The following is a 27509-nucleotide window of genomic DNA, read 5'->3' as shown; positions in this document are numbered from 1 at the left end:
AGAGTCATGACAAGACACAAAGCTGAGAATCTTGGGGCCATGGATGGTTTTGTTGATTGTTTTTTGCTTTAAAACAATTTAGGGGGCGCCTGGGTGGCTCAGTCGGTTGAGCGTCCGACTTCGGCTCAGGTCATGATCTCACAGTCTGTGAGTTCGAGCCCCGCGTCGGGCTCTGTGCCCACAGCTCAGAGCCTGGAGCCTGTTCAGATTCTGTGTCTCCCTCTCTCTCTCTGACCCTCCCCCGTTCATGCTGTCTCTCTCTGTCTCAAAAAACTAAATAAACGTTAAAAAAAATTAAAAAAAAAAAAAAACAATTTAGTAGGTGACTGATCATTGTTAAAGACATCACTTCTATATTGTCATTCTCTATGACTGTTAAGATGCATTTGTTTTTAAAGGCTCTGGGATACTTGGGTTTTTCCAGTCCGTGTTTCTTCTCTCTCCTCTCTCACTACGCCCCACTCTGCTTCCAGTTACTTGGTTCTTTACCACCAGAAAAAAAAGTCTGATTCCTTATATGAGAGAGTAATTGAAGACTGAAAGCAGAAACCAGATACGTTGTAATGTTTTATTTTACAAACTAGTTGTTTAATAGGCTCTGGGGAAAGTGCTTTAAACGAACACCTGGGCTTTCTGACAGGAATGGCCAGCAGAGAGGCTTTCGATAGAGGCAAGGCCTGCTTTGGATCCTCTCTGTTGGCAGCTTATCTCCATGTTAACATGTTTTGCTTATCTGGCATATGTGTTTACTTAAAAAGGATCTCTGAGAACTCAGCTGCCTGGCCACAAAGGCTAGATCTCTAATAGTGGAATCTTGGATTCAGTGACAAGGACTGAATGGGAGAAGACATTCTGGAACAAATAAGGAAATGAGACAGAACCCACAATGAGTTCATTTGCTACTTAAAAGTGGAGTTCATTTGAGATACCTTTCGATAGTTTTGAAATCTTAGTTATAACAAATTGAGGAAATTTTAGAAAGCTTTCTGTCTGGGCTTTTTTTTCCTGCTTTTATAATCATTCCTATGGTCTCATGGCCGTCAAGTTTTACATGTCGAAATTCTTGGCTTTTGGTCCCTGCAGAAACGTGAAGAGGGCTGGTGGGTGGTGATCGGCGATGCCAAGTCCAATAGCCTCATCTCCATCAAGAGGCTGACCTTGCAGCAGAAGGCCAAGGTGAGTGTGTGCTGGCCCTGGCATTTGTTCTGAGCTGGGGTCAGGGTGAGAATTCTTCCCCCACTGCATTCATGCTCACCTGGATTTCTTCTGCTCTCTGTAGGTGAAGCTTGACTTTGTGGCCCCAGCCACTGGCGCCCACAACTACACTCTGTATTTCATGAGTGACGCTTACATGGGATGTGACCAGGAATACAAATTCAGCGTGGATGTGAAAGAAGCGGAGACAGACAGTGATTCAGACTGAGTCCAGAGGCACTTAACTCTTGCAAAGAGGAGAGAAGAGTTGCACCTGAATCAGGAAGATGTACAGTCCTGTGGGGACCGGATCTGTTCGTGTGAGGTCTGGCCAGTCAGTGCAGGTACTGTCCCGGCCCCCCTCCGCTACTTTGCCCTCTTGTTACCTTGCCATCTAGACTTGGGATCCAGTGTCTGCAGGTGTCCCGTAACTGTCAAGCATAAACTGTGTACAGCATTTTTAGCCATGTTCTGTGTAGTTCCTTTTGTCAAACATTCTAATAAAATAACTTGGAGAAACCACTTGTCTTTGCAGTGTTTCCAAAGAAATGTTTCTTTTTCTACCTAAGGCCCTTGGCCAAAAAGATGTTTTGTTTTTTTTTTAGCCATTGAACTTGCTTATAATGAATACCTCTAGAGGATAAGGCTACTGCTTAGGTGGGCTGTCACCCACAGCCATTTTAGTCAGTGTGAGGGAGGGATCAATGTGAGATAGCTTCTCTTTGGTCAGATTTATGCCCTTGTCTACTACCTCAGTTGTTACCCAGATATCAGCACTACTGTGGGAACTAACACTGAATGTTAGTCTCTCACGATCTGCAGTTTTCCCTCCCTTAAGGAGGCAGTAGCAGAAAAAGGGGATTAAAATGCACCAGCTCGGTAGGGCCCAGTCTTGGTAAAGCAATTTTGTGATCTTAGATTTACAAATTTTCCTCTTCAAATTCTTGCCTTCCGTTCTTTAGGAATAAATGTGCATAAAGTTAGAGATAATTTTCAGTTTCTCTAAACCAGTAGTTTTCAAATAATATGACTTTAGGACCCCTTTTACACTACAAAAAATTAACCCCAAAGAAATGTTATCATCTGTCGACCTTTACTAAAGATTAAAACAAAACTTAATGCATTTAAAAGTAATTTTTTATGAAAAATACCTTCCAAAACAAATCCAGGGAGAAGACTGCATTTTACACTTCTACAATTATTTTTATTTTTTTTTATTTTGAGAGAATGCAAGTGGGAGAGGGACAGAGAGGAAGAGAGGGAATCTCAAGCTGGCTCTGTGTCCGTGCAGAGCACAATGTGTGTGGGGGGTGGGGGGTGCTCAATCCCACGAACTGTGAAATCATGACCTGAACCAAAATCAAGAGTTGGACAGATGCTTAACTGACAGCCACCGAGGCGCCCCTACAGATCTTTAATGTCTGGTTTAATGGAAGGCATTCTCATAGCTGTTTCTACAATTTTGTATATTGTTTTGAGTTGAAGCGAAATGACGTAAAGCTGATTTTATACAGACATAAAGTCAGAAAAGGGAGGGGCTTTTCAAGCCTTTCAGGCGATTGGCTACTAGATACTACGGGGAGACTCTGCAAGTGATAGTTTTTTTTTTTTAACCTTTATTTATTTTTGACACAGAGGGAGACAGAGCATGAACAGGGGAGGGTCAGAATCTGGAACAGGCTCCAGGCTCTGAGCTGTCAGCACAGAGCCCGACGCGGGGCTCGAACTCACGGACCGTGAGATCATGACCTGAGCCGAAGTCGGATGCTTAACCGACTGAGCCACCCAGGCGCCCCTGCAAGTGATAGTTTTTTTTTTTTTTTTAATTTTTTTTTTTCAATGTTTATTTATTTTTGGGACAGAGAGAGACAGAGCATGAACGGGGGAGGGGCAGAGAGAGAGGGAGACACAGAATCGGAAACAGGCTCCAGGCTCCGAGCCATCAGCCCAGAGCCTGACGCGGGGCTTGAACTCACGGACTGCGAGATCGTGACCTGGCTGAAGTCGGACGCTTAACCGACTGCGCCACCCAGGCGCCCCATGCAAGTGATAGTTTTTTAAAGGCAATGTGGAATCTGAAACCTCATCGGTAATAAACTTTTTGTCCTCTATTGTTAAAACCCGCTTTGAATGAATCTCTTACCCACGAATGATTTCGTGACATCGCGCCTTACTCATTTGAAAAATGTTGGTTCATGGATTTAGGCAAATCTTCCAAATGACCCATTTCATCATACAAATCACATCTGTTAGTACCGCCAATCTCATCAGAAAAGTCTTAAGTGTTGGGAAGATGTCAAGTTCATGGTGGCAATACAAGTCTAATTTTTGCTTGAGAGCTCTATTTTTTCACTGGCAACACTGTCAGTTTCCCTTGAAGTGAAAGTCTCATTCCATCTGTTTCCCAGCAAATGTCTGCCAAATAGCCAATTCTAAATAACAATTTGCTAGTTGAAGTAAAAATGGTATGCCATGAAGACCTAATTCAGCTTGTAACTCAACTGTACAACTTTTTGTCGAGACCACCTTCAGTGTACAGAATGGCTTTATCATGCTTTCCACTGTCAGAATATTAGCTCATTCTTAGGGGTCAAGATTTAACAAACTTTTTACTGGTTCTATCCAGGATATTTCTAAGTGAGGTTACCAGTATTTTTTTTACCAGGAGAGCAAGGTGACTGAAGACCATGACCACTGGTATTGGCTGCCACTGCCTTGATTCCTGCCAAGGTGCCAACAGCTGACCTCTCAGATCTCCTGAAAGGCTCTTGGGACCACACTCTGAGAGCTATTGTGCTAGGTGTTGCCTCAGGTGTGTTTTCAAAGTCTAAGGTCATAATTTTCGTGGTGTAAAAAATCAGGCGAAGGCTGTAGCTCTGAGGATGGTCCTCAAGTCAAAACCCATTTGGAAGTGACTTGCAGAAGACAACTTGGGTGACACTGAAGAACTGATTGCCTATGGAGTGATTCTCTACCTTTTTTCATTATGCCTCTAATGAGCCTTATTAGCCAGCTTTTTCCTACTTGCCCCCACCATGAAAATTTAATAACTGGTGGCCCTTTAGAGAGTCACAAACGGTCTCTTAGATTTTTTTTGCTAAAATTTTCAGAAACTAATTTTTAGCCCCACTGAGAATGTACAGCCTAGCCAATAATAACTCTTAGTGTTCATGTCTTCGTTTATTTTTCAGCATTTTCAGTTGCCACCACAGCATATGGCACAGAAGATACACGAGGGTTTCTAAGGGAAAGCAGAAGTGTATCTTACTCTAAACCGGCCTACGTTAAAAAGTTTCCTTCAACCTTGATTTGAACGTCTTATCTGTAAGGATTACCCAGAAATCAGGAAGGCAGGACCAATTTCAGAAAAGGACTCACCATGGAATTCTTTTAAATTGTGAATGTCCTTATAAAATTGGACTTGGGACTCAGATGACCTATTTCTACAAAGCTTCCAATTTCTGAAAGGCCTAAGAGGCATCCTTTCTACATAGAGATAAGGTGATTATAAATACTATATTCATCCCCCAAAACTTAACACTGCCCTCAAGCAAGCAAGATCTGTGGCATGACCACAATGCACCGGATGTTCTGTAGTTCTTTACCAAGGGTCCCATGTCAAAGGATGGGGAGAGTGAGCAGTTCTTTGACTCTGTACTTCTACCCAAGTGTGAATGGAAGAGAGCCAAGTTAAGCGAAGGTCAAGGATGCTTTTCTAGGTCCTCTTGGGGCTGGGAAAGTCTTACGGCATTTTCTGGGAAGCCATGATTCTGTCCAAGGTCAAGGTACCTCTCCAAGGTCAAGGTAGCTCAGATGCCTTCTGGTCGCTGATACTTCCAGAAGGCCACCTCCCCGTCGTCACTGCAGGAGGCCAGCAGCCCCTGCTCCTTAGGGTTCCAGGCCACACAATTGACATCCTGGGAGTGGGCCTGAGGCAAGTGGGCTGTCAGGGAGAAGGTGGGCTGCTGTGGATCTGAGCTGGGATCCTCCTCAAACACACGGATGGCATCATCCCCACAAGCTGTGGCCAGGGCCCCTGTCAGCTGACACCTGCGAGGAACATGTGCATCAGTGAGTATGCAAGTGGCTCCTCCATCCCCACCCTGGCAAATTAGGCACAAGAGATTGGTTCTACAGTCCTTGGCCAGCTCTTCCCAAACTGCAGGCCTCAGCTAAACGCCTATTATTGAAAAGCTTCCCTAACTAACCACATCCACAAATCTGTCCCCCCTGAATTCAAGTGCTGCCATCTAGGTTGGGTTTCCCCGGTCAACCCCAAAACTCCACGATTCTGAGCTGCACTTTCTTCACTTAGCCTAAGCAGTTTCCCTTGTCGTGAGCTATTCTTAACCATTTTTTTGAACAGTACTAGGCCACTGAACTTCACCATACTTTATTTAAGGTCACTTTCGTTATTCCCAAACGTTTGCTAATATAAATAAGGCTTAGGTGCACATCAACTCTTTCATTGCTTAGGATTTTTTCCTACAGACAGATAGTTATGGCCAGAACTGCCCTCTGACGGACTCTCCTAGATGAATGGTATGGCTTTTCTAGACTCCATAAGGGTAGAGTCAGTGTTACCAACCATAAAAACCCCAGCCATGAGTCCCAATTTCAAGAATAAATATTTTTGGACGGTATGATGCCGTGACCACCCCCCATACCCACCCCTACCACAAGGCTGGTGCTGCCCTCACAGCCTAGATGTTAACATAGGTACAGGCCTGGGTTTGTAAGTCTGTTCCCCGCTCCTGTGAACCTCAGGCCAGCCAGCTCTGAGCTAGATAGTCTGCCCGATTTCAATAAATGAAAGTGGCTGCTCTCCATTTCCATGTACTCTCAAAGGTGGTAGAGAGATGCACGGGGTCTTGACTTCTCTAAAATCTCTCCAAATGGGCGGATGTGGGGATGGAGGTCTTACCAAGCAACGTCGTAAATGGTCCTGGAGTGGAAGCCTGACAAAGTGCAGATACATTTCCAGCTGGGGTCAGAGCCGCTGCATGCCACCCCTGCACAACAGACTTCTCTTGAGCCTAAGACATGTCTGTGTCCCGGGCATCTCAGGGGAGGAGATCCTAGTCTGCCCTCCCTTACCCCCACCTTCAATCTGAGACCTCATTTTCGTTCCTCTGTCCCCATCCTTACTGATCTGCCTTACATACGGTGGCCAGACAGGGGTTTTTCCAGAATGCTGAGAAGGAAACGTCCTGTTTTTTAAAAACTTTTTGCTACAGACTATGTCTGACTAGTTGGCCTGTCTTAAAAGACCACCAACCAGCCACCCAACCCGCCTTATTTCTCCCAGAATCCTTTACACCCTATCCTCCAATTAAAGGAATCAGGGTTCCTGACATAAATCTAGGCTTTTACGCCTTCAATGCCTTTGCTCATGTTATTCTGTATTCACCCAGAATTCTCATGCTAAATTCCTCGTGTTAAAATCCTGTACACTTTCAAATTCAGATGAAATGGCTCCTCTTCCACAGTCTTCCCTGATTCTGCCCGTACTCACTTGGGAGCCCTCTCGTGGCACATGCCCTTTCTACCCCAATTTGCTGTGACTCATCTATATGTCTCAGACCCTTAGTAGACTATAAACCGCACGAAAGAGGAGTCTCCTTTAGCTCTCTGGCCCCTCACCTTGCTCGTTGTTTGGTAGATACTGGCGCCAGATACGCACAGTACGGTCATCACTGCAAGAGGCCAGGCGCTGGCCACTGGGGTCAAAGGCTAAGCTCCACACCGTGGATTCATGGCCTTCAAGGGTGGCATAGCATACCCAATCATCCTCTTCCTCCCGGTAGAGCTTCACTGTGTCATCATAGCTGGCAGAGGCTAACAGCTGGGGGTGTGGGGGAGAGAGGGAACACAGCACTTGTCTCTGTGGCTCAGGAAGTGCCTATTTCCAAGATCTCTCCCAGCTAGGACAGTCCCAGGGATCTGTCTCTATAAAGGGATTAAAAATACTTTTAGCCACAGATAGAGATCCCCCATAAAAGCCAGGTTGAGGCTGAAGAGGAAAGGAAGGCTGGGCATAACACTCCACACCAAAATTTCTTCCCAACGAGACAGCTCACCTCACACTTACCTCTTGGCTTGGGTGCCAAACCACATGCTTGACATCCTGTGTATGAGAGTTGAGGACACTGACACATTCATACTCATCTTCTTCATCAACTGTGGGAAGGGGAAAAAAAAAGGAGCCCACCAGCTGACCCTGTCAGGGATATAGAGTCTGTTCACTGGCTTGCAACTGCGTCTGGAAGGACCTAGACTCACCTTCCCAGACCCACACACTCTTATCTCGGCTGCAGGTGGCAAGGAGGTTGCCAGAAGGAGCCCAGGCCACTGACTTGACCTCATTTTCATGGCCCTCCAGAGTCGTTACACACTGTGATAAAGGGAAGAGAGATAAGAATCAAACAGCTGAGACCCCTGGGGTTCTTCACATGGGTATAGCCCAGCTAGTCCAGGTTGGCTCAGGTTCCCGAAATAGCCCTAGGGAGCAAAAAGGCAACAATCCTGCTCCCATCCAGCCTGGTTACCTCAAAGTCATCCTGGGTCTTTTTCCAAATGCACGTGGTAGCATCGAAACTGGCAGAGGCTAGGTAATTGCCACAGGGAGACCAGGCCACCTTCCGCACAGTGCGCTGGTGGCCTTCGGAAAGGACAGATTTGCAGGTCCAGCTGTCACCTAAAAGCAGAGGACAGGCCAGTCTCTGGAGCTGGGTGCACTAGAACGTGCAGAAGCACTATCAATGCCGTTAGATAATAGGGGCTAGTGCGGGAGCCATGCTGGGCTCAACAGGCATATTTAACAACATGCTTTCAGAAAGCTGTAACTTCCTCTACTTCCTTTGGAGGCATCCTTATAAAACAAACCTGAGGAGTCACCTTCCTGATTTAAAACTGTCAATGGCTCCCAAATGCTCTCAGGATAAAATTTAAACTTCACCCCTGTGTCGCAAATTACTCTGCACGATACATTCCTACCACCCTTCTCTTCTCCCTTTCCGGCCTCAGCAATTATCACAATCTCCTCGACAGTTCCAGCCTACTGACGTCTTTGCTTCCAATACTTGCCGACTCCTTTGCCCAAAAAGTCTTTCCCAGAGTGGCCAACTTGAAGGCGGCCTCTCCCTCCTCCTCTTTAGCCTGTAACCGCATTCAGGGTCGGCTTGCCCCCAAGGCTGCGCACTCCCTAAGCCCGGCACCCACACTACGCGCACGCGGAACCCACGGCAGCAAGGGTCGCGCAGCGAGGCCGGGACAGACCTTCTGTTCCCCAAATGCGGACTCTACGGTCACCACCGCACGACGCCAGCAAGGTTCCCGCGGGGTTCCAGGCCAAGAACCAGCAGCGGGAGTCCGGGTGTGCCGGGACGCGGGCCAGCAGCACCAGCGAGTCCTTCATGACGACCCGGAGCAGGGTGCGGAGGAGATGGGCAGATGCAGGAGCGCCGATTACGAGTCAGTTGGTGCAAACCCCCGCGACGCCCACTCCGGCCTTCCAAAGCCTTCGGGTCCCGCCACTTCCGCCCGAAGGCCCGGGTCTTCCTGGGAACTGAAGTGCCCGCTGCTGCGGCCGTGCTGCCCTCTGGGAGTTGTAGTCAATTTCCCCCCACCCCAAGAGGAAAGCACCGCGGGACAGTCTCGAACTACCAGTCCCGTGAGGCCCTGCGCAGGGAGCCGGCGGCGCGCCCGGGCTGTGACGCGCGCAGGGGACGGGGCGGAGAGCCGGAGGAGGCGGAGGCAGAGGTGGAGGAAGCCGGAAGTGGATCGGGCCCGGGTCGGTCCGGGCGTTGCGGGTTTGGGGCCTGAGATCGCTCGGCCCCCGGCAGCTGCGGAGCCCCTGACAGAACTGAGCGGCGCCATACCGGCCCTGAGGCCTGCTGACCGGTGAGGAACAGGAGTCGGTGTAGGGGAGGCTCCTTTCTGGCCACAGGTCGCACCCCGAGAGGACTGTTTCCAGATCCCGGGTCCCCGATCCCCGCGGCCCAGCCCGGTCCTCGACCCCTCGGCACTCTCTGGCCGAGACCCCGGATCTTTCTCTCATCAGTAGCAGATACTAGCGCCTCTACTCTGGCCTGCCCAGACCTGGCCGGCCCTCATCCCTCTCCGGGTCCCTATTCCTCACCTCCGCAGCCCCATTCCAGGGACCCTGTCCCCGCCCCCCGACTCCCTGCAGCTCTCCTGTCTAGGCTTGGCCCCAGGTCCCACCCCCTATTCTCGAGTGTGGGCCCTGACAGCGCTGCGCCAGCCCCCCTTCCGTGAACCCACTGCCTTGCTCTCCTCCCCGGGACAGGCAGGCTCAGCGCGCCCTGCGGAGGTCCGCGGCGAACAGCAGCGACCGCGGAGCGACGGCGGGCGGCCCCGGGCATGTACGCCCCCGGAGGCGCAGGGCTGCCCGGCGGGCGCCGGCGGAGGAGCCCTGGAGGCAGCGCTCTGCCCAAGCAGCCGGAGCGTAGTCTGGCCTCGGCTCTGCCGGGTGCCCTGTCCATCACGGCGCTGTGCACTGCCCTCGCGGAGCCTGCCTGGCTGCACATCCACGGTGGCACCTGTTCTCGTCAGGAGCTGGGGGTCTCCGACGTGCTGGGCTACGTGCACCCGGACCTGCTGAAAGGTGAGGGCGCTGCGCGCCGGCCCTCTTCTTTCTGAGCGATAGGGACCTCCTTGGTGGAGAACAGAATGCGGTGCGGGCTGGAGCAGAGATAGCCAGGGGCAGGCACTTGGCTTTAAGAAAACACCCCCATTCTTGCCTGGTGTACATGCCCACCAGGTGGCTCTGTTTGGGGTCTGGCCCCTCATTAATTCTGATGTTATTCAGCCAGGCACCTACTTCTCACGCCGTGCTAATCTGGACTGCTGTTATTTTAGGATTCTGCCTAAGGAAGGGCGCTGTATATCGAGAACTGATAAGGGTGCTAGGCATCACAATTAGCTGCCCCTTTATGAGGAACCTACGGAATATAGGAAGGTTTCTTTGGGGGCAGCCAGATGGAGGGAGGAAGAGGAACTTTTAGTGTGGCCAGATTTCAATAGATATTTTAGAGTTCTATCACAACTGGGTTTTTGCTAGAGAAAAAGGGAGTTTATGGCATTTTCGATAACCAGAAGTCAGTTCCATTGCCCCCTCGGTAAAACAATCGGAATTTGTCTCTTGGAACCTTGACAAGCGGGTGGGCTCGAGTGAAGTAAGATTGCTTTGTTCTTCATCATGCTTCCTAGCCCGGTGGCCAGGAGAGGAGAAAGGGACTGTTCTCTTTACTTGGGCACAGGGGAGACCAACATTTCCGGAGGTGGGTGTGGGCATGGGGGGGGTGGGGGGCTGTCCCAGGGAGCCTCATAGGTTATCCTGCCCAGCCCTGTCTCCCAGTAATGAAAGTAAAGGCTGTGTGGTGGGAAGCAGGACTGCACTTGCCTGGCTTCTACCCCCAAAATGGTCAGAGAATCCCCAAAAGCCCTTAGTAACAGCACAGTTCATTACCTCCAAGGTCTTTTGAACCGTTTATGAAGGTCTTCATATTTTCTCCCTGGGCCACCCCCATCTGTGATGCATTCCAGATGTTTACTTCCCTATGTATCGGAAGCATTAGCTATCTCCACTTTGCCTCTTTAAGGATTCAGGCACTGGGATTTAGTGAAAAGGTCAAATTCTCTCCTGTGCTTTGGATTATATGCCACTTCTGCAGGCCTAGTCTGAAAAACCCTATCCTTAGAGCCTAATGTTGTCTTTCTCTAAGAGTTCTCTTGCTGTTTTTTTTTTCTTTTTTTTTTTTTCAACGTTTAATTATTTGTGGGACAGAGAGAGACAGAGCATGAACGGGGGAGGGGCAGAGAGAGAGGGAGACACAGAATCGGAAACAGGCTCCAGGCTCTGAGCCATCAGCCCAGAGCCCGACGCGGGGCTCGAACTCACAGACCGCGAGATCGTGACCTGGCTGAAGTCGGACGCTTAACCGACTGCGCCACCCAGGCGCCCCTCTCTTGCTATTTTGAATCTCTCTGGAGTTTTCGATGTTTTAGGATAGTTTTGTAGAGAACAGGATGGGGGTTTCTTGTTTACTTCTACATTTCACCGTGATGAAATTTGCTGGTTGGGCTCACTGAGACCCACGTTATACACATGATGGAGGCCTCGTGACGTGCAGCTTTTTCTCTGGCGTGTAGCTGGTGGCAGAAAAGCCATCCAGCTTGAGTAGAGCCTGGACGGTTTTACCCTCAGCACACTACCTACCTTGGAGCACAGCTGCTGCCTTTCCATTACTTCATCTAGATCTTTGCCACTGATCACCTGCTGTTCCAGTGTAACCTGTCCCCCTGCAAACTGGGAGAGAGTTCATGGTGCTTCCCCCCTTTCAAATCATTACTGGAGAGGCTCACAGAATCTGTGTGATGGAGGGAGAGGCACTTTGGTCCCATGTCCTTATTTCAGAGGCCCAGCAAGCTGTGTCTGAGAGAAGTGAAGTGATCTCTCCAGGGTCACACAACTGGGGGCAGAGCTGAGGCTGCTGACATCTATCGCGTCCAGTATAAAATGATGCTGTCTCCTATGTTTCTTCACCTTTGTTTTACTTGCGTGTCATAGAGAATGATCTCATGAGTGGTCCACGTTGGTATGCATCCTTGTCAAAGGCATTTAAAAAATAAAAACAAATTCTTGATGCAGGTTCTCTTTTGTTGACGTATATATTTACCCTCTTTAAGTAGTTTTCAAGCCAGATTTGGTCTTTTATAAAGCACGTTGCCTTAATCTTTACATTACATTTACTCATGCATTTAGCGATCTTACCCCATGGATAGTTTCAACCTACTTTTCTGTGGCCACCTTGTTGGCCATTGCAAGCTAGGAACATGTGGGCGTCCATTAATAAGGAAGGTGTCAGTTGTACCTCATGAACTCTCAGAGAACAAGGCAAGGAATCAGGAGGTCCCTGATGGCTTCTCTTCTCCCTTTTCTCTGTACCTGTTGGGTTTTTGGTACCCCGTGGGCCTTTAGACATGGGCTTTCCTGTGCAATTATGTTGATCCTTAGGGCCTAACCCACGTCCTAGCATGAAAGCCTGGGATATTCCGTATCTCCGGAGGGAGCAGAGCTGTGGGGCACAGATCTGATGCCTATAGTTGCTACCAGAGGGAGAACAGGCCCTACCAGGTCTCTGCAGGTGAAGGGGAGTAGATGGGGCCGGCAGGCTTTGTTTGGAGCAGTGCCTTCCTGTTTCTCAGCCCCCCTTCTTGAGTCCCAGGCGTTGTGCTAAGCGCACTCCATGTCTGCCTTTAGTTTCTTCCGAATATCTTTCTTTGGTAAGTACTGTCCTAACGTCCTAACCTCACTTCACAAAGGTCTCAGGCTCAGGTGGTGGTGGACCTCCACTCTTAGCACCGTACTTTGCGCACTCTAGGTTTCTTTTTCCTTCTATTGGAGCTGTCCAAGGCTTGTTATCTCCCCATTCTAGTAGAGTTTTTCTCACAAGCCCAGCCAAAGCTGTGCTGCTTATCCCTCGTGGCCTCAGCATTCCAGCTCAAGTTGGTGATCCTGAGGCAAAGCCACTCACCCTCTTGCTGTCACTCGCAGAGCCCCAGAAGGCTTTGGCAAATGCTGGCTGGCTCAAAAGATTTGGTCCTGAATTCTTCCACTCTCCAGGGGGTGCCTGCTTCTCACACAGCTCTTCACCCTGGGCCCAGGTCCATAGATATGCTCAGACTGCTAGTGGCCCCAGGCAGCAGAGCCCCAGATAATTGTTCCTTCTGAGCCCCGGTCCCTGCTATCAAGTGTGGCCAGCAAAGGGCAGCTCACAGCTTCAGGAAGCATCTTTGGAGAATGAGGAAGTTTGGGATTTGAAGTCAATGAATCACAGTTGACAACAAGCCACGAAGATCAAGGCCCTTCCAGGGAGGGCCAGTGTGCCTGCTGAGTGGTGACTAATGCAGCTGGCACTTTCAATGCCTGCCGGGCCTGTCCCCAGGGGCAGCTCAGCTAGAACCTTTAGTATCTGTGGTAATACCCAGCCAGGCACTAGAGGGCCTTGTTGGAGTCCTGTGTCAGAAGCCTGTCTGGAAGCTAAAAAGTCACAGTGAGCTGTGCAGGTGGGATAGATGAACTCTGAGAAGGATTGGGGCAATGGGGAGGTGCCTCTGACTCGCTGGGACTCCAGTGAGGGGCGAAGGGATGGAGGATGAGACAGAAGAAGGGAACTGTCCAGAAGCCACTTTAACCCTCCTGCCTGCAGGAGGAGGGGGTGAGAGCAATGGGCAGGTAGACAGGAAGAGCCAGGGCCTTCAAAACAAATCCAGCCCAGTGACTCACCAGTGACCTTGGGCAAAGTCAGTTCCTTGGGATCCTATTACACAGCAGCTGCCTTCTTCCCTGGTGACTGGAGGGGACAGTCAGCAATAATTACCAAAATAAACAGCACAACTGGAGAAGAGGATGTGTTCTCTGACTTACTAGAGTGTAGTAGACTGTACCACTGGTTTGAATTTAAAATTAGGACCCTGCCCCATATGCCATTTCTCTCCACAAATACAATAATACTTGGGGCGCCTGGGTGGCTCAGTTGGTTAAGCGTCTGACTTCAGCTCAGGTCACGATCTCACGTTCCATGAGTTCGAGCCCCGCGTCAGGCTCTGGGCTGATGGCTCGGAGCCTGGAGCCTGCTTCCGGTTTTGTGTCTCCCTCTCTCTCTGCCCCTCCCCCGTTCATGCTCTGTCTCTCTCTCTCTCTCAAAAATAAATAAACGTTAAAAAATTAAAAAAAATAATACATACATAACATTTGGGGATTTTTTTTTTTCCCTTTAGCAACCCTCAAGGGAGTGGATATTCGTTGCCCTCCCTGCCATACTGATGTCTGGCAGGGGAGGAGAGAAACAGACATTGAGATCCTGACCCTGGGAGAGTCTGAGCTGAGTTCTAAGCATGTCTGCAATAACTCTGCCTGGCTTTTCTGTGTGCTCGGAGACTCTCTGATGAAAGACTTCTTGGGATATGAGGCAGACTCCTGGGGTATCTGTAAACATCACTCCAAGGGAAGTTTATTTTATTTTTTAAAACACTTTTTAATGTTTATTTACTTCTTTCTTTATTTATTTTTGAGAGAGAGACACACACAGAGTACAAGCCGGGGAGGGGCAGAGAACGAGGGAGATACACAAATCCAAAGCAGGCTCCAGGCTCTGAGCTGTCAGCACAGAGCCCAACGCAGGGCTCGAACCCACAAGCCATGAGATCATGACCTGAGCCAAAGTCGGACGCCCAACCGACTAAGCCACCCAGGCGCTCCTACAAGGGAAGTTTATATTTCGCTTCCCCACCACGCCTGAGGGTTTACTCACAGGCAGTCATGTTGAAACAAAACTCATTTGAATTTTGGGTCAAAAGCTCTTTCTCCGTACCACATTATCACTCTTGTGGGCAGATTCTCAGTCTGGCTTTAGTCGGCTCTTTCCCTGGCCCACACTGGCTGACATGTGCAGAGGAGGAAGTACCAGTGGAAGGAGGAAAGGCACGCCGGGGATGACCCAGCTGTGGCCCAGCCATAACAGCCCCAGTGCCGAGGGAGTGGGCCAGCGGCAGTGCGTACAGGCCCATTCCTGGCATGGTGTGAGTTGACTCTTTCAGCACACCCCTTCAGAGAGGGAGCAGGTGGTACTGCTTTCATTTGCTAGATGAGAGAGCAGGGCAGTTAAGTGACTTGCTCAAGGTAACACAGAGTCTGTGGTCGGTCCAGGATTCGGTGCCTTTCTGGCGTCCCCACTGCTTTCAAGAGCCAGACCGATGGCTGCAGAAGCCCAGACCACACCGAGCAGGTTTTGCCCAGTAATTCCCACTTCTCATGGCTCAATGACCCAAACCTTTCTTGCCTAGAAGAGCTTTCATGCTTCCAGCTGTTCCGTTAGTGAGCCCAGCAGCCACTGGCTCTGAGGATGGCTCTGACAGCATTCGTATTAACTTCTGACCCTTCGTTCAAATACCGCTCTTTAGGATTTGATTGATTACTTCCATTAGGAAAGAATGAAACGGCTAAGTCTGGTGCTTGGTGATTCCAAGCCTCATGATGCAAGGGAGGCGGATGCGGGTTTGGAGTCTTAACTCTGCTGTGCGACCTGGAGGAAGTCCCTTGACCTCCTGGAGCCTCCGATTCCTCGTCTGAGCTGTGTGATGAGTCCCCCAGTGTGGAGTGAGGCTTACCTAAAGTAACACTTTTTTTTTTTTTTTTTTTTTAAAGTAGGCTCTACACCCAATGTGGGGCTTGCATTCACAACCCCAAGATCAAGAGTAACATGCTCTACTGATCAAGCCAGCCAGGTGCCCCAACTAAAATAATGTATGACCCATCTGTGCATACAGGCTATTCCTGGAGGGGTACACAAGAAACCACCAATAATATTTGTCTCTTGGGTGGGGCAGTTGGGCATTTGGAAGGGGAGGGACGTCCTCTCTGAAGCTTTTTATCACGTGCAAGTCTTCGTTATTATCGAAGTAAGTGTATTATGAAACATAAGACGTAGGAGTATATATAATAAATGTACATTTTTAAGGATGGTAATAAAACGAACATCCTGTACTCCCTATGCAGCCAAAGAAAGTGTCTGAAGCACTGATGTATTACTTTTTTCAGTTAAAACTAATTGTTAAAATGTAGTTGATTTTTTTTTTTTAAGTTTATTTTTGAGAGAGAGCGAGCACGCGTGCACATGTGCGTGCATGTGTGTGAGTAGGGGAGGGGCAGAGAGAGAGGGAGACAGAATCTCAGGCAGGCTGGGTGCTTTTCGCACAGAGCCTGATGTGGGGCCTGAACTCAGGAACCTCAAGACCTTGACCTGAGCCTAGATCAAGAGTCAGATGTTCAACCAACTGAGCCACCCAGGCACTCCGAAATTTGGTTTGTTTATTTATTTATTTATTTTGATAGAAAGTGCAAGTGGGGGAGGGGGAGAGAGAGAGAGAGAGAGAGGGAGAGAGAGAGAGAGAGAGAGAGAGAGAGAGAGAGAGAGAGAGAACGAACCCCAAGCAGGCTCCATACTCTCCGTGTGGAGCTCCATGTGGGGCTCAAACACAGGAACCATGAGATCGTGACCTGAGCAGAAGTCAGATGCTTAATCAACCGAGCCACCCAGGTGCCCCTAGTTGATTTTTAAGAACCACAATTAAAGCACCACTCAGAGTGTCTGGCCACATTAAGTAATGCTGCTGAAATCAGAACACAGCCTGCTGCAGCGCAGAGTGTGATGTCAGCCCTTACACCCCGCCGCTCTCAGGTTATTCTTGGAAGCACTAGAAGAACACTTTTGTCCCGTCCTGTCCCGTCCCTGCTATGTGCCATGTGGAGCCCAAGAAGAACTGTCTCAGAGAGCTTTTAACAATATTCAAGCAAAGGCAGGAGACAGCCTCCTGCCTCCACGAGCTTTTCTTTCAGTGAGGCCTGTGGGTTTCTAGAGTCCTTCAGGCCATAGCGCTGTCTTAGGCGATGCAGGGCTGGGTTAAGCGAAGGCTGGTCCTGGTTGCTGGCAGAGCTCACTCATAGGCAAGCCTCTTAGCAGCAGACGGTTTCCCAGGCTGGATGATTGGACCCAAAACAGATGGTCAGCTGACAAGAGAGCGGCAGATAGCTCTGGGGCGGCTTAATGAATGATCTGCAGCCAGATGGAGGCATAGGAGTCCTGTGTGAGCTCAGCCAACATCTGCCGGGTGAATTCTGAGCCTGAGGCAGGGAATGCATGCTGTCACAAAGGCCCAGAGCCTCTTGGTCTGGTTCTTCAGGGTGGGAGGCCAGACCCTCTGCCCAAGATCCAGTGATGCCAGTGTCTGTTGGTTTGAGCCTGCCTTGTGGGGTTCAGGTCGTCTCTCCAGGTTCCTGGACTATTCTTCAGCAGTCCACTTTCCGTCATAGGTCTGGGGTCAGTCTTTCTTGGAATGTAAGGCCTGGCCCACCTGCCTGGGAATTACCTGGGCTGCTTGCTAAAATCCAGATCCCTAGGCCCTGCTTCAGGCTGAGAGCTCAGAATCTCTGGGGCCTGGGAACATGCTCTCAGCCAGCACCCTTGCGATTTTCATGTGAACTAGATTGATGACCATCATCCCACAGCCTGTCAGCCTCAGCGTCAGATCAAGACTCAGGAAAGAAGCCTACAGTCTAAGTCCTGCCGGCCCTTTCCAAATTGCCCTAAATCAGTTGGTGACCCATGGCCTAAATGAAAGAAGAATTTGCCCATGGTTAGAATAGAAGGGGGAGAGTTAGTGAAGGCCCATTTCTTTCTACCAAAGCCTAAAATGGTTTCTTCTTGGATGGGCCTTTATTCTATGTGATTCTGGGAGCTCTAGTAGTTTGCATAGATATACAATGGAACAGTGTTGTCTAGATGATTTTTTTTTTCTAAAAGAAGTTTCTAAAGTTCTAGAAGTTTGCTGTTTGTGTCTGGTGATGGTTGTCATCCTGGGACCTCCCTTCTCCATGACCCTGGGGACTCTGAGTGTTGGGGCTCTTGTTTCAGCATCTTCCTTTTTCTTGGTTCACTCCCTCGTTTGGGTAGAGCATGCACCCCTCAATGGCTTTGCCCTCATTTTAGAAGGTGTCGGGGGCTGTCAGTTTCTGAGTCTGTTAGGCTTTTGTGGCGTAAACGAATTGCTTCTTAGCTTTTCCCCCATCTGGGAGAAGCTTATCTAGTGGGCTACTTGGGCTTATCTGGTGCGTTAAGTCCATTCTGAGTAGTTCTAACTCCTTTTAATTTCCAGAATTTTGTTTTGCCCCTCTCCTCTTTGTGTGGGTTTATGCCTTAAATTTTTTTTCTTTTGTTTTAGTAGCGTGCAAGGAGGGAGCAAAAATAAATGTGACATACTAGTCTGCCATCTTTCCTGGTTTATTTAGCACTCTTTTAATTCTCTGTTTTTCTAAACTGCTTCAACTTCTTTTTGAACAAGGGAATGAATGAGTGGCTAGATAGTCAACATTAATCGGCCTCTGGCCTTAGCCTCTTTGGCCGTCCCAGCTCAGAAGTCAGTGGGCTTTTCCTGCCAGCCCAAAGCACGCTTTTAGCAGAGTGGGTTACCATGTCAGGCTAATCGTCAAGGTCTTTACAAATGGTTAGCAGAGGGTGGCAAGCACGAGGAAGTGGAGCCCTTCACTCAGGCTGATTTTGTTGGAAAGGGAAGAAGGACCTGAGGCTCATGGGAGCAGTGACCAGGGTTCCTGTCTGCTGTTCCATCTCCTGTGGAGGCCAGCTGGAGCAGGAGCCAAGACTGCTCGGTCCAGTACTCCCCTGGTTCCCCAGGACTGTGGTAGAGGGGGACAAACGCCTCCCAGCGGGAGGCTTTCTGCACCAGGGTGTTGCTTGGGGCCCTGAAGATCTGGTTCTTCCCCTACAGACTTCTGCATGAATCCCCAGACAGTACTGCTCCTGCGGGTCATCGCCGCCTTCTGCTTCCTGGGCATCCTGTGTAGTCTCTCTGCGTTCCTCCTAGATGTCTTTGGGCCCAAGCATCCAGCTCTGAAGATCACCCGTCGCTATGCCTTCGCCCACATCCTTACAGGTACGCTTGGGCCTGCTCACGGTGGGGAAGGAACTGCCACAGGGTGGAGGCACCCCGTCTGGAGTTGCAGTTGGGGTCCTAGGGGCTTCTGTGAGCAGACACCATTCCAGATTCTTATTTCAGCTTTAGCCTTTCGCAAAGCATGGAGTTGTAATAGCAGCTTGTTTCTTTCATTCGCATTTATGCCTGCCAGGGCCACAAAGCCACTCGGCCCAGCTGTGGAGAGGGAATATTGTTCGTATGCCACAAGAAATCTCTGTGCTCTCTAAGAACTGGAGTGGAGGCTCAGCTGGGGTTCACGGGGCCTGGCACAAGCAGGGAAGGAAACCGGGTTGTCTCACTGTATCTCCCCTGGAATACCTGGTCTCATCGCATTCTCTCTTCCTGCTTCCCTGCATGCCACCTTTCTCTATTAGGTGCAGCCTCTGTCCTCCCTCATGACTGGGCTGCTGTGTTGATTTGACTTGTGGTGGTGCCGATTCCACCCCCAAACTGCACGAGCTGGTCTATCCCTTTCAAACACACAGTGACTTATAGCAGCCTGATATCCCAATTCCAAATTCTTGAGACGCAGAGACTGACTGGCCAAGAAGGGGTCGGGCATCTGGGCCCAGCCCCAGCCCGAGAATTTTCCTGGCCAAGAGAGCTCCCCATGGCAGTGTCTGGAGCCGGGCAGGTTCTCTGAGAATGAGGTTTGGGCGGAGAGGCTGCAGTTGGTTCTTTGAGCATCCTGGCTGCAGGGTGCCTACTAATTCCCATGCTGTCGCTCTGTCCCCCAGTCCTGCAGTGTGCCACCGTCATCGGCTTTTCCTACTGGGCTTCTGAACTCATCCTGGCCCAGCAGCAGCAACATAAGAAGTACCATGGCTCCCAGGTCTATGTCACCTTTGCTGTCAGTTTCTACCTGGTGGCAGGAGCCGGTGGAGCCTCGATCCTGGCCACAGCAGCCAACCTCCTGCGCCACTACCCCACAGAGGAGGAGGAGCAGGCCCTAGAGCTGCTCTCCGAGATGGAGGAGAACGAGCCCTACCCAGCAGAGTATGAGGTTATCAACCAATTCCAGCCGCCCCCGGCCTACACACCCTAATGCCGGCCGAGGGCTTTCTGCCACAGCAGCCCCTCCCCACTCTGCGGCGCTTCTCACCCCCAGAGGAGCTCCTGTCCCCAGCAGGCCTCACTGGTAGGATCCTGACCATTTCACCAAACCTTCCCAGGAGAGACTCTGCCTTTAAGGTTGTTCATGTATCCCTGCTCTCGAAACCTGGGATTCGCAGATTTTATATAATGCACTGTTTCCCCTTTTGTCACCTTCCTGTCCCTTCGCGGTCACTAGTCATTACCAACCAGGGATGGTCATACAACTTTTCTCCCTTCATGGGCCGTATCTTCGAAACTGGGACTTTCCTTGGGATGCTGCTGACAGTGGACAGTCCCAGATAGAAGTGTCAGCAGGTGCAAAGGGAAAGGGGGCTATGCCCTGCAGGCTTACTTCGTAACAGTCCGTGTTTGTCCCACAGTTGTAACCCTGGACTGACCCCACCCCCCCATTCCTTCTTGGAGGGCCCCAGTACCGGGCCGTCCACTCCACGGAATTCTCTGCACTTTAGTCTTTGGACTTCCCATAACGTGTGTTCTGGTTTTATGGGAAGAAGGAATTGCTGTCGGGAAGCAGAGCCAGCGCTCTCCCCGCCCTGCCCTTGCTTGGGTGACTGGCGCCCAGGCAAAGAGAGCAGCAGCTGGCGTGGGCCTGAGGCCCCCCTGGTGCCCATAAAGGATCAGAGTGAGGGGGGCCAAATCTCCCTAGCCCCTTCACCTTTTAAAACGTGAGTGGTTTTAGAAGGATCAAGCAAAACCAACCAACAGCAACAACATTGTTTTTAAACTAGCGACCAGACTGTTGTCGTTTTTTCAGACACGTATCCCATTCCTTTCGGCTCCGCAGTGTTTGGGGCCACCACTCCTCCCAGGTAGTTCCTCCCTGAACCTCTCCCAGCAGAATGCAGCCTCTTCCCTTGCTCCCTCCCCTGCAGTGACCCGGCTCCCTGGGCCCTTCCTGTGGAACCCAGAGCCCTGGCAGCCCCCGAGGGGCTGAGGACTGTGGCCTGGCTGGCCGGCCAGCGTGGTGCTCCTCAGGACTGTGGCACTGAGATGTAACCTGGCCTCCGTGCAGGAACAGGGGCCACAGTAGGGCAGGAAACCCGCCACTCTCCACATAGGAACCGCCACCAGTGGGGTCCCATCGCGTGAGGTGTCAACACCACCCTGTCAGACTAACGGACCTGGCTGTGTCCTTCAGGCTCAGTGTGTCCCCTGGACTGTGACTTGGGGCAACGGCTTGCTGCATGCCCCTCTTCTCTTCTCGAATGTACTCTGTCTGGTCTAGGAGTGTGCCGCTGGCTCTTCCTTGCCCAGCCATCACTCTGGCTATCCTGTTTGCCACACATAGCTTTGGGTCTGGCTGGAAACTCTGCCCTGAGATCTGGGGCACAAGTGGGAGAAACGTGAGAGATCTTCAGCGTGGATCCAGATGGCCGGGCTTCTTTGGAATCAGTGTCCAATGCCGAGCTGAAAAGCAGATTGGATCCCAATTTCCTTTCACGGGCAACAGACCAAACAAGACCGGAGAATGGATACCACTGTTGAGTTGGGGCTAGAAAGGGACTGTCTTGTGGCTCGTCCTTCTTCAGCCTGTCGTCCTGGGGACATCTGGACAGATGCCTGCGTGGGAGGTGAAGACCGTGTCTGCGCACGAGTGAGCGGCTGCCTGGAGTTCACTGTGGTGCCAACGTGTGTCCCATGGTGACTCTCACACTCTTCCAGACTTTTCGGCAAGAAAGACCGCAGTATGATACCTGAGCACAAAGCCAAGGAGCTAAATTAAGTCTTACGTCTGTCTGTAAAGTCCGAGTTTGCCTTTGGCAGATCTCCAGGGTGTGGCCAGCTCTCTCAGACCGTGGGTGTCCAAGCAGGCAGACCAAGAGACCGGGCACCAAACACGCATGCCAAAGTGACCAGTCATCTCATGAGGACCCAGACATGACCCTGTGGACCGTTCCATGTGATTTGGAACCCACTTTTTATTAGTTCCCCATACCTCTGGCCTTTCTCTTTTTCCCTGCCATCCTGACACTGATAGTTTGTCATATATATCCCCCTGGTTGTGTTTTTTTTTTTTTTTCTAGAAAAAAAAAAATTAAAAAGCAAAACAAAACAAACTACAAATAAGAATGTAAATGCCAGTGGCTCCCTGTCATTTTTCTGTTGCAGTTTCCCTGATTTGGTTTGTTGCCTTCCTCTTAGAGAAGCAGGAGAAATTGATGAAGCGTGTAATCAAATAAAAAGAAAAGAAGGGACTTGCATGTGCTTACTCCATGCAAGGCATTTTCACCCCTAAGACACCCCCCCCCCCCCAATCCTGAGACCTTCCACACCAGGGTCCCAAGGGTAGGAGCAATAGACACCTCCAGCCCGGTCCCTGTCTTCAGACCCTGAGCTCTTCTCTGCAGCTGCTGGTTAGCTGCAGAAGAGAAAGCTGCTTCTGAACCCCAGCCATGATGCGGAAAGGAATAGACTTCTTTAGAGCTAGGACTTGGAGAAGTTGCTGCACTTCCTTTTGAAACCACAGGGAATGATTACTTACTTACAAGGAGAGGCATGCGAGTGGAGACAGTTCCAGGAGTGTAACTTGTAGAAGGATCCTGCCTTTAGTGTCCACGCCTCACGTGGCCACCCATCTTCCCTTCGTTCAGCCGACGACACACTAGGCCAAATGTATATCATGGCAGAAGGGTTTAGGGCTCCCTTTGAGGAGCAGCCTGTTTAGGTGTTCTTTTTTTTTTTTTTTTTTTTTTTTTCCCCCTTTGGAAGAATACACATCTTTCCTGAAAGCTAGGATGTGCTCTGTCTCCTTTCATTTCAGATCTTTACAAATGGCCCGTGTTGTATACGAGGCGCCCTTAGGCACCATGAGAAGCAACAAGATGACCAGTGGCCCCCGTCTCCAAGAATTTTGTATTCTTAGTTCAGGAGATGGTCTTGTTCACAAACAGGCAGTGAAGTAAGTGGTCTAATGGACAGTTGGGGAAAGTGCTGTGTCAAGAGGGGAGGCTGGTTATGACTTGAGCGATTACGAAAGGCTTCACGGAGGAGGGCAGCTTGAACCAGGCTTACCGTGAGAATTTGGAGGCAGGGTGTGGGGAGTTGCCACTGAAGGAATGGCGAGCAGGAGCACAACTGGAGGCCCGGATGTAGTGAGAGAAGAGGTTAGAAAGGTGAGAGGCCCATTGAAGGCACTAAAAGCAGTGGGGAATCCTGGAAAGGTTTTGAGAAGAGACAGGAGGGATCCAGGTTTCTTTTAATGACTGGTGACAGTGTGACGGAGGCCCAACTCCTGTTAAGTGTCAGAGCCTGAGGGTGTGGGAAATGGGAAGTGGTGTGGGGGCCTGGAAGCTTGCGGAAGGGGAAGAGAGCAATCTCATGGCATGGAGGCAGAGTCAGCAGTGTGGGCTTAGAAGGGCTCACAGATGAGAAGATGCAGGATGTGAAGGGCAGCAAGGAGAGAACCTTGGAGAACAGAGGAAGAGGTGGTTGGGTCTTGGGGAAGAGCAGTTTCTTAAAATAACTAGAGAACCTTCAGCTGACATCTCACCCACAGATGTCTACACCATCAGCCACTAAACTCATAGGTCACAAGGTTCTGTGGGGAGATAAAGGAACTAAAAAACTTTTTGGCCCTTGTTTCCAAATAGCCCGAAATCTTCTCCCCTGCATTTTTTTCTGGGAGTGGCATTTTAGTTACGTTTGGGAGGCACGTGGAATGGAGAAAATGACTCTTTGAATGGTTTACCTAAAGTGAAGGGATTCTATTAGGTGCCCACTTTGAGAATTAATGTAACAGTTCCTCACTTTGGGGAAAACGCTTGGCTTTGCTGCTGTGGGCAGGGGAAGTTTCCTCAGAAGAGATTTCAGCGGTTTCTTAAAGCTCAAGGATTTATGTTGGCCTGGTCTGCCCACTCAGCTGAGTGGGAAAAAAAAAAACAAAACACAGTGAATGGTGAGGGGCTTTGTAACATGAGTTCAAGAAGACATAGAGGCCCCTCAGCCCTTTGGACAACCATGTCTCTGGAGAGTTTGGTGATGTAAAACTTTCAAAGAGACATCTGTGGTTCCATCTTACTTAAGGGCTTGGAGGGCTCTGAGAATGGGGCTGGAGTTACCGGGCCTGCAGGCAGCCCTGTTTGGAAGGTTCCAGTTCTCTTGGTCTCTGTAGCAAAAATGGCAGCTAGCCTTGTAAAGGACCTTCCCTTAATGGCGAGGTCTGACAAGACCCTGTAACTCGGTCCTCCACCTTGGTGTTACCTTCCTCTTGGGGTTCTCTCACCCAGATTTCTGGTGCCCCAACTATTGGCAGAGAGGTTCCTTGTGGAATAACACTGGGGTGATGGGTGGGTTTCGTTTTCAAAAGGGAAGGCCGTCCCTTATTCATGCTTTCCCACCTGTTTGCTTCCTTGTGCTCTAGTAAGAGTGGTGAGAGAAATTTGTGCATATGTTCACTTGAACACAACAGACTATTAGGTTGCACAGGCCTTATGTCTTGTTTTTTTACATAGTTAGGGGCAGGGAGGCTTGCTTTCTTATGCAATGTTCACTCACCAAATGAACACAGTGTGCTTTGTGAAGGATGCAAATATATGAATTCATACAATCCTCGTTCTTGAGGGCCTTCTAGTCCAGCTGTCAGGAAAGAGGAAATCTACAAGACCTGCAGAGACCTGACAAAAGCAGTTTGATGCCCCTTGAGACTAATGGTCTCGGAAGGCTTCATGAAGGAGAGACTTAATACAGGCATTGAAGAATGGGCAGGTTCTCATGAGAATAATGTAATCAATGGTGTGACGGTAAGAAAGGGACAGGCTTTTGGGGGGGGGGGAGCAATGAGTCCGTGTTTTGAAGTGGTGATAACCCACAGGAGGAGAGTAATAAGGTGGAGGGACCCAGCCCGTGAGGGCCTGGAAAGCAAAGGTTTTGTCAGAATACTTACAGCTCCAAGATACAGAACTCTTAACACAGAACTATCTTAATTAAATGGAATTTATTGGTTTGCATAACTGAAACAGTGACTTGACGGGATCCAAGTACTCAAATGATGATGTCAAGACACCATTTCTCTCTCTCTCTCTCCGTTCTTCTCATGGGCTCAGGTAATTTCTCCCCAAAGGTGGTGAAGATGGTCAAAGCAGCCCTAAGCTGTTACTAATCTCTTGTTTAAGGACCGGGATGTCTCTTTTGTCGAAGGGATTTTGATCTGGTTCTGGAAGACTTGACCTGAAGTGCTTTGGCCTGGCAGCTCAAGCTGTATCCTTGATGACAAGAACACATGTTTTCCTGAATTGTTTTTAGGTTGTGAATTAGGGGAAACTGCCTGCTATGAAAAGATCTCACATACGGATGGATGAATAAGTGGATAAATATTGTAAATACTTTCCGTTCTAAATAATAGATGAATAGAGCTTTGGGTTACATACCATTTTGAAGCAAGGAGAAGGCAATTACTGCTGCCTCTTAGCCTGACCGTTGGAACCCAGGGTTTGCATCAGTCTTAGACAACTTACTTTCCAAGTACTGGGGAAAAGGGATCAAGGCATGGGCATCAAATCCTAACTAATTTAGAGTGGGCGCATTTAACTCTCTGGGGAATGCCTGAGAAGTGATTTTTACAAATGCTGCTAAACCAATAAGTTGGTGCTTCCTAACTGCCAGATCCCCAAACCGGGAGAGATTATGTCTAGTCTAGGACCTGGAGCCTGCATAAGGAACCTGCCACAAGGAGGCATGGGTCAGAGGGCAAGGGCATCTGCTAAGGGATACCAGAGAAAGACATCTGGAGAGGGGAGTATTCAGGGCCGCTAGCACTTTCTAGGCAAAGAGAGTCCATGAGCCGACTCCCAATACCAGTTCTCTGGACAGACAGACTATTGATCTTGAGGACAGAGTTGGGTTCCCTGGGCAGCAGACTGTGAGATAAAGATTAGCATGTGATGTGGTACTGGGGGTGTTCTCTGGTTCAACACCTATGGAGGAAGGGAAGGAAGCAGTCCTGGTCAGAGGGAGAAAGTGGGGTGCAAAGTCATCTCCACAAAGGCCTGACCCCACAGAGTTCTGAAGCTGGGATGATGGCCTTTTGAGTTGTCCTGAATTGGGGTGGGGGGACCAGGCCTTTATATGCTGGCTTCAGCAAGTCACTGGATGCATGCCCCAGAGAGGAAGGTGTTACCTCGGGCGAGGAAGCTCCATCACATGAGGGCAATTCCTAGAGGACTGATAACTGAGGGCTGTCAGCCAACAACACTCCAAGTACCTAGGAACAAGAAGCTCTTCAGTCATGAAGGTGGACCTGCAATGGCACATCATGGTGTCCACTCTTCCTTCTGTTTACTACTCAGATCCACTTCTTTGTATAAGTTTTGGGAGCAGCTTGATTTTTCTGCAGGAAGCTGATGGCTCATGGGATAAGCCACATTTCCCACAACAGCTGGTCTTGAGGCCCCAACTAGATAACATCATCTTCCTCTTCTGTGCATTTTCGATGCTTCTCACCCTCAGGAAGCACTTACGCTGAGTGCCTAGTCACCGTGTTCTTTTCTGGCCATAGTTGCTGCACTTCTCTATTTACTCTCAACATTGAGCAATGGTGTAACAAAGACACAGCCAGCTGGACTGTCTGGGTGCTAACAAAGTATCTTCCTCTTTGCTCCCATTGTGTAACTGTAGCCCTGGCTCTTCCTGATAATCAGGGTCAATTACTGCTGCTAGGATGGTGACGCCTGCTCCTTGCCTGCTGGTCCCTTGGCATAAGGAGCTCAAAGTGTCTGGTGGCACCTGAAGGTTAAAGTTCAATAGGATTTTTGTTATAGCCCCTGATGAAAATACTTCCATTTTGGGAACCAGGGCCTCAAAACCCTCAAAGTTCACAGGTGCAGTGAGAAATACCCAATGGGATCACTGGGCTTAATGGTACGTGAAGCCACTCCTATTTCCACCACTTGCTTCTGGACCTATCTGTTCTTATTGGGACATAGCACCATACTGACTGTTGACAGAGTGTACATGGTGTCATGGAAGGTGGTACCCTATCCTTAGTTGGTATCATCTCTGTGCTGGGACCTCAGCTATGCCTTTACAGTCTACTCCTTCTGTTCATGCTGGCATCTGGATGGTATAGAATGTGATAAGGCCAGTGGATCCCATGGTCACGTGCCACGGTCATGCCTCCTTTGCTGTGCAATGGGTCCTTTGGTCTGATGCACTGTTATATGGGATCCTATGTCAATAGGTCAGACATTCAGTAACACTCAAAAGATACTGGTGCTGGCTGAGACCCTGCAGGCAGAAAAAAGCAAACACCCAGAATGTAGCAATTTCAGTCAAAATAAATTGTTGCCTTTTCCAGGATGGAGAGTATCCAACGCAGTCAACTTGTCATCCAGCCTGGTTGCTCTCCTTGAGGAATATTGCCATTTGGGGGGCTCAGCATTGGATCAATTGCTGGTAGTTTGGGCATTCAACAGTGGCCTCAGCTTTTGTGAGTGGAGCCTATGTTCTTGGATCCATGTATTACTCCCATTCCTGCTCCATTCACATACCCATTGTGCTGGTACTGAGGTGGCTGATAGCATCTGGGGGCCATCGACTGGTAAGTTATTCTCCCTACTTGTTCTTTAGGGCCTCTTTCCGGGTAGATACTCTCTGCAGGGCATCTGTACACTTCTTGTCTACTCAGAGTC

The 27509-nt window shown here is 49.7% G+C and overlaps 3 protein-coding genes across 3 annotated transcripts in view; 2 read left to right on the top strand and 1 right to left on the bottom strand.

The window, feature by feature from the left end:
* The window catches only part of SNRNP200 (small nuclear ribonucleoprotein U5 subunit 200), a 28844-nt gene extending 27128 nt beyond the window's left edge, over window positions 1–1716 (top strand). The window contains exons 44-45 of the mRNA XM_043604057.1: window positions 1084–1176; window positions 1280–1716. Coding sequence (XP_043459992.1) covers window positions 1084–1176; window positions 1280–1423 — 237 coding nt within the window. The 3' untranslated portion in view covers window positions 1424–1716. The remainder of the gene's footprint in view (window positions 1–1083; window positions 1177–1279) is intronic.
* Window positions 1717–4355: 2639 nt separating this feature from the next.
* CIAO1 (cytosolic iron-sulfur assembly component 1) lies at window positions 4356–8775 on the bottom strand. The gene is made up of 7 exons (XM_043604054.1): window positions 8473–8775; window positions 7743–7891; window positions 7477–7588; window positions 7286–7374; window positions 6838–7039; window positions 6119–6206; window positions 4356–5244 (listed from the first exon to the last, which is right to left on the bottom strand). Exons 1-7 carry the CDS (start codon window positions 8609–8611, stop codon window positions 5004–5006), a joined length of 1020 nt encoding a protein of 339 aa, XP_043459989.1. The 5' UTR covers window positions 8612–8775; the 3' UTR covers window positions 4356–5003.
* Window positions 8776–8915: 140 nt separating this feature from the next.
* TMEM127 (transmembrane protein 127) lies at window positions 8916–21904 on the top strand. The gene is made up of 4 exons (XM_043604055.1): window positions 8916–9096; window positions 9503–9820; window positions 18562–18726; window positions 19506–21904. The coding sequence occupies exons 2-4, from the start codon at window positions 9577–9579 to the stop codon at window positions 19811–19813; spliced, it is 717 nt and encodes a 238-aa protein (XP_043459990.1). The 5' UTR covers window positions 8916–9096; window positions 9503–9576; the 3' UTR covers window positions 19814–21904.
* Window positions 21905–27509: the final 5605 nt, after the last annotated feature.

Source organism: Prionailurus bengalensis, chromosome A3 (genome assembly GCF_016509475.1).
Source record: "Prionailurus bengalensis isolate Pbe53 chromosome A3, Fcat_Pben_1.1_paternal_pri, whole genome shotgun sequence".
NCBI lineage: Eukaryota > Metazoa > Chordata > Mammalia > Carnivora > Felidae > Prionailurus > Prionailurus bengalensis.
This window is presented reverse-complemented; position numbering and strand designations above follow the sequence as displayed.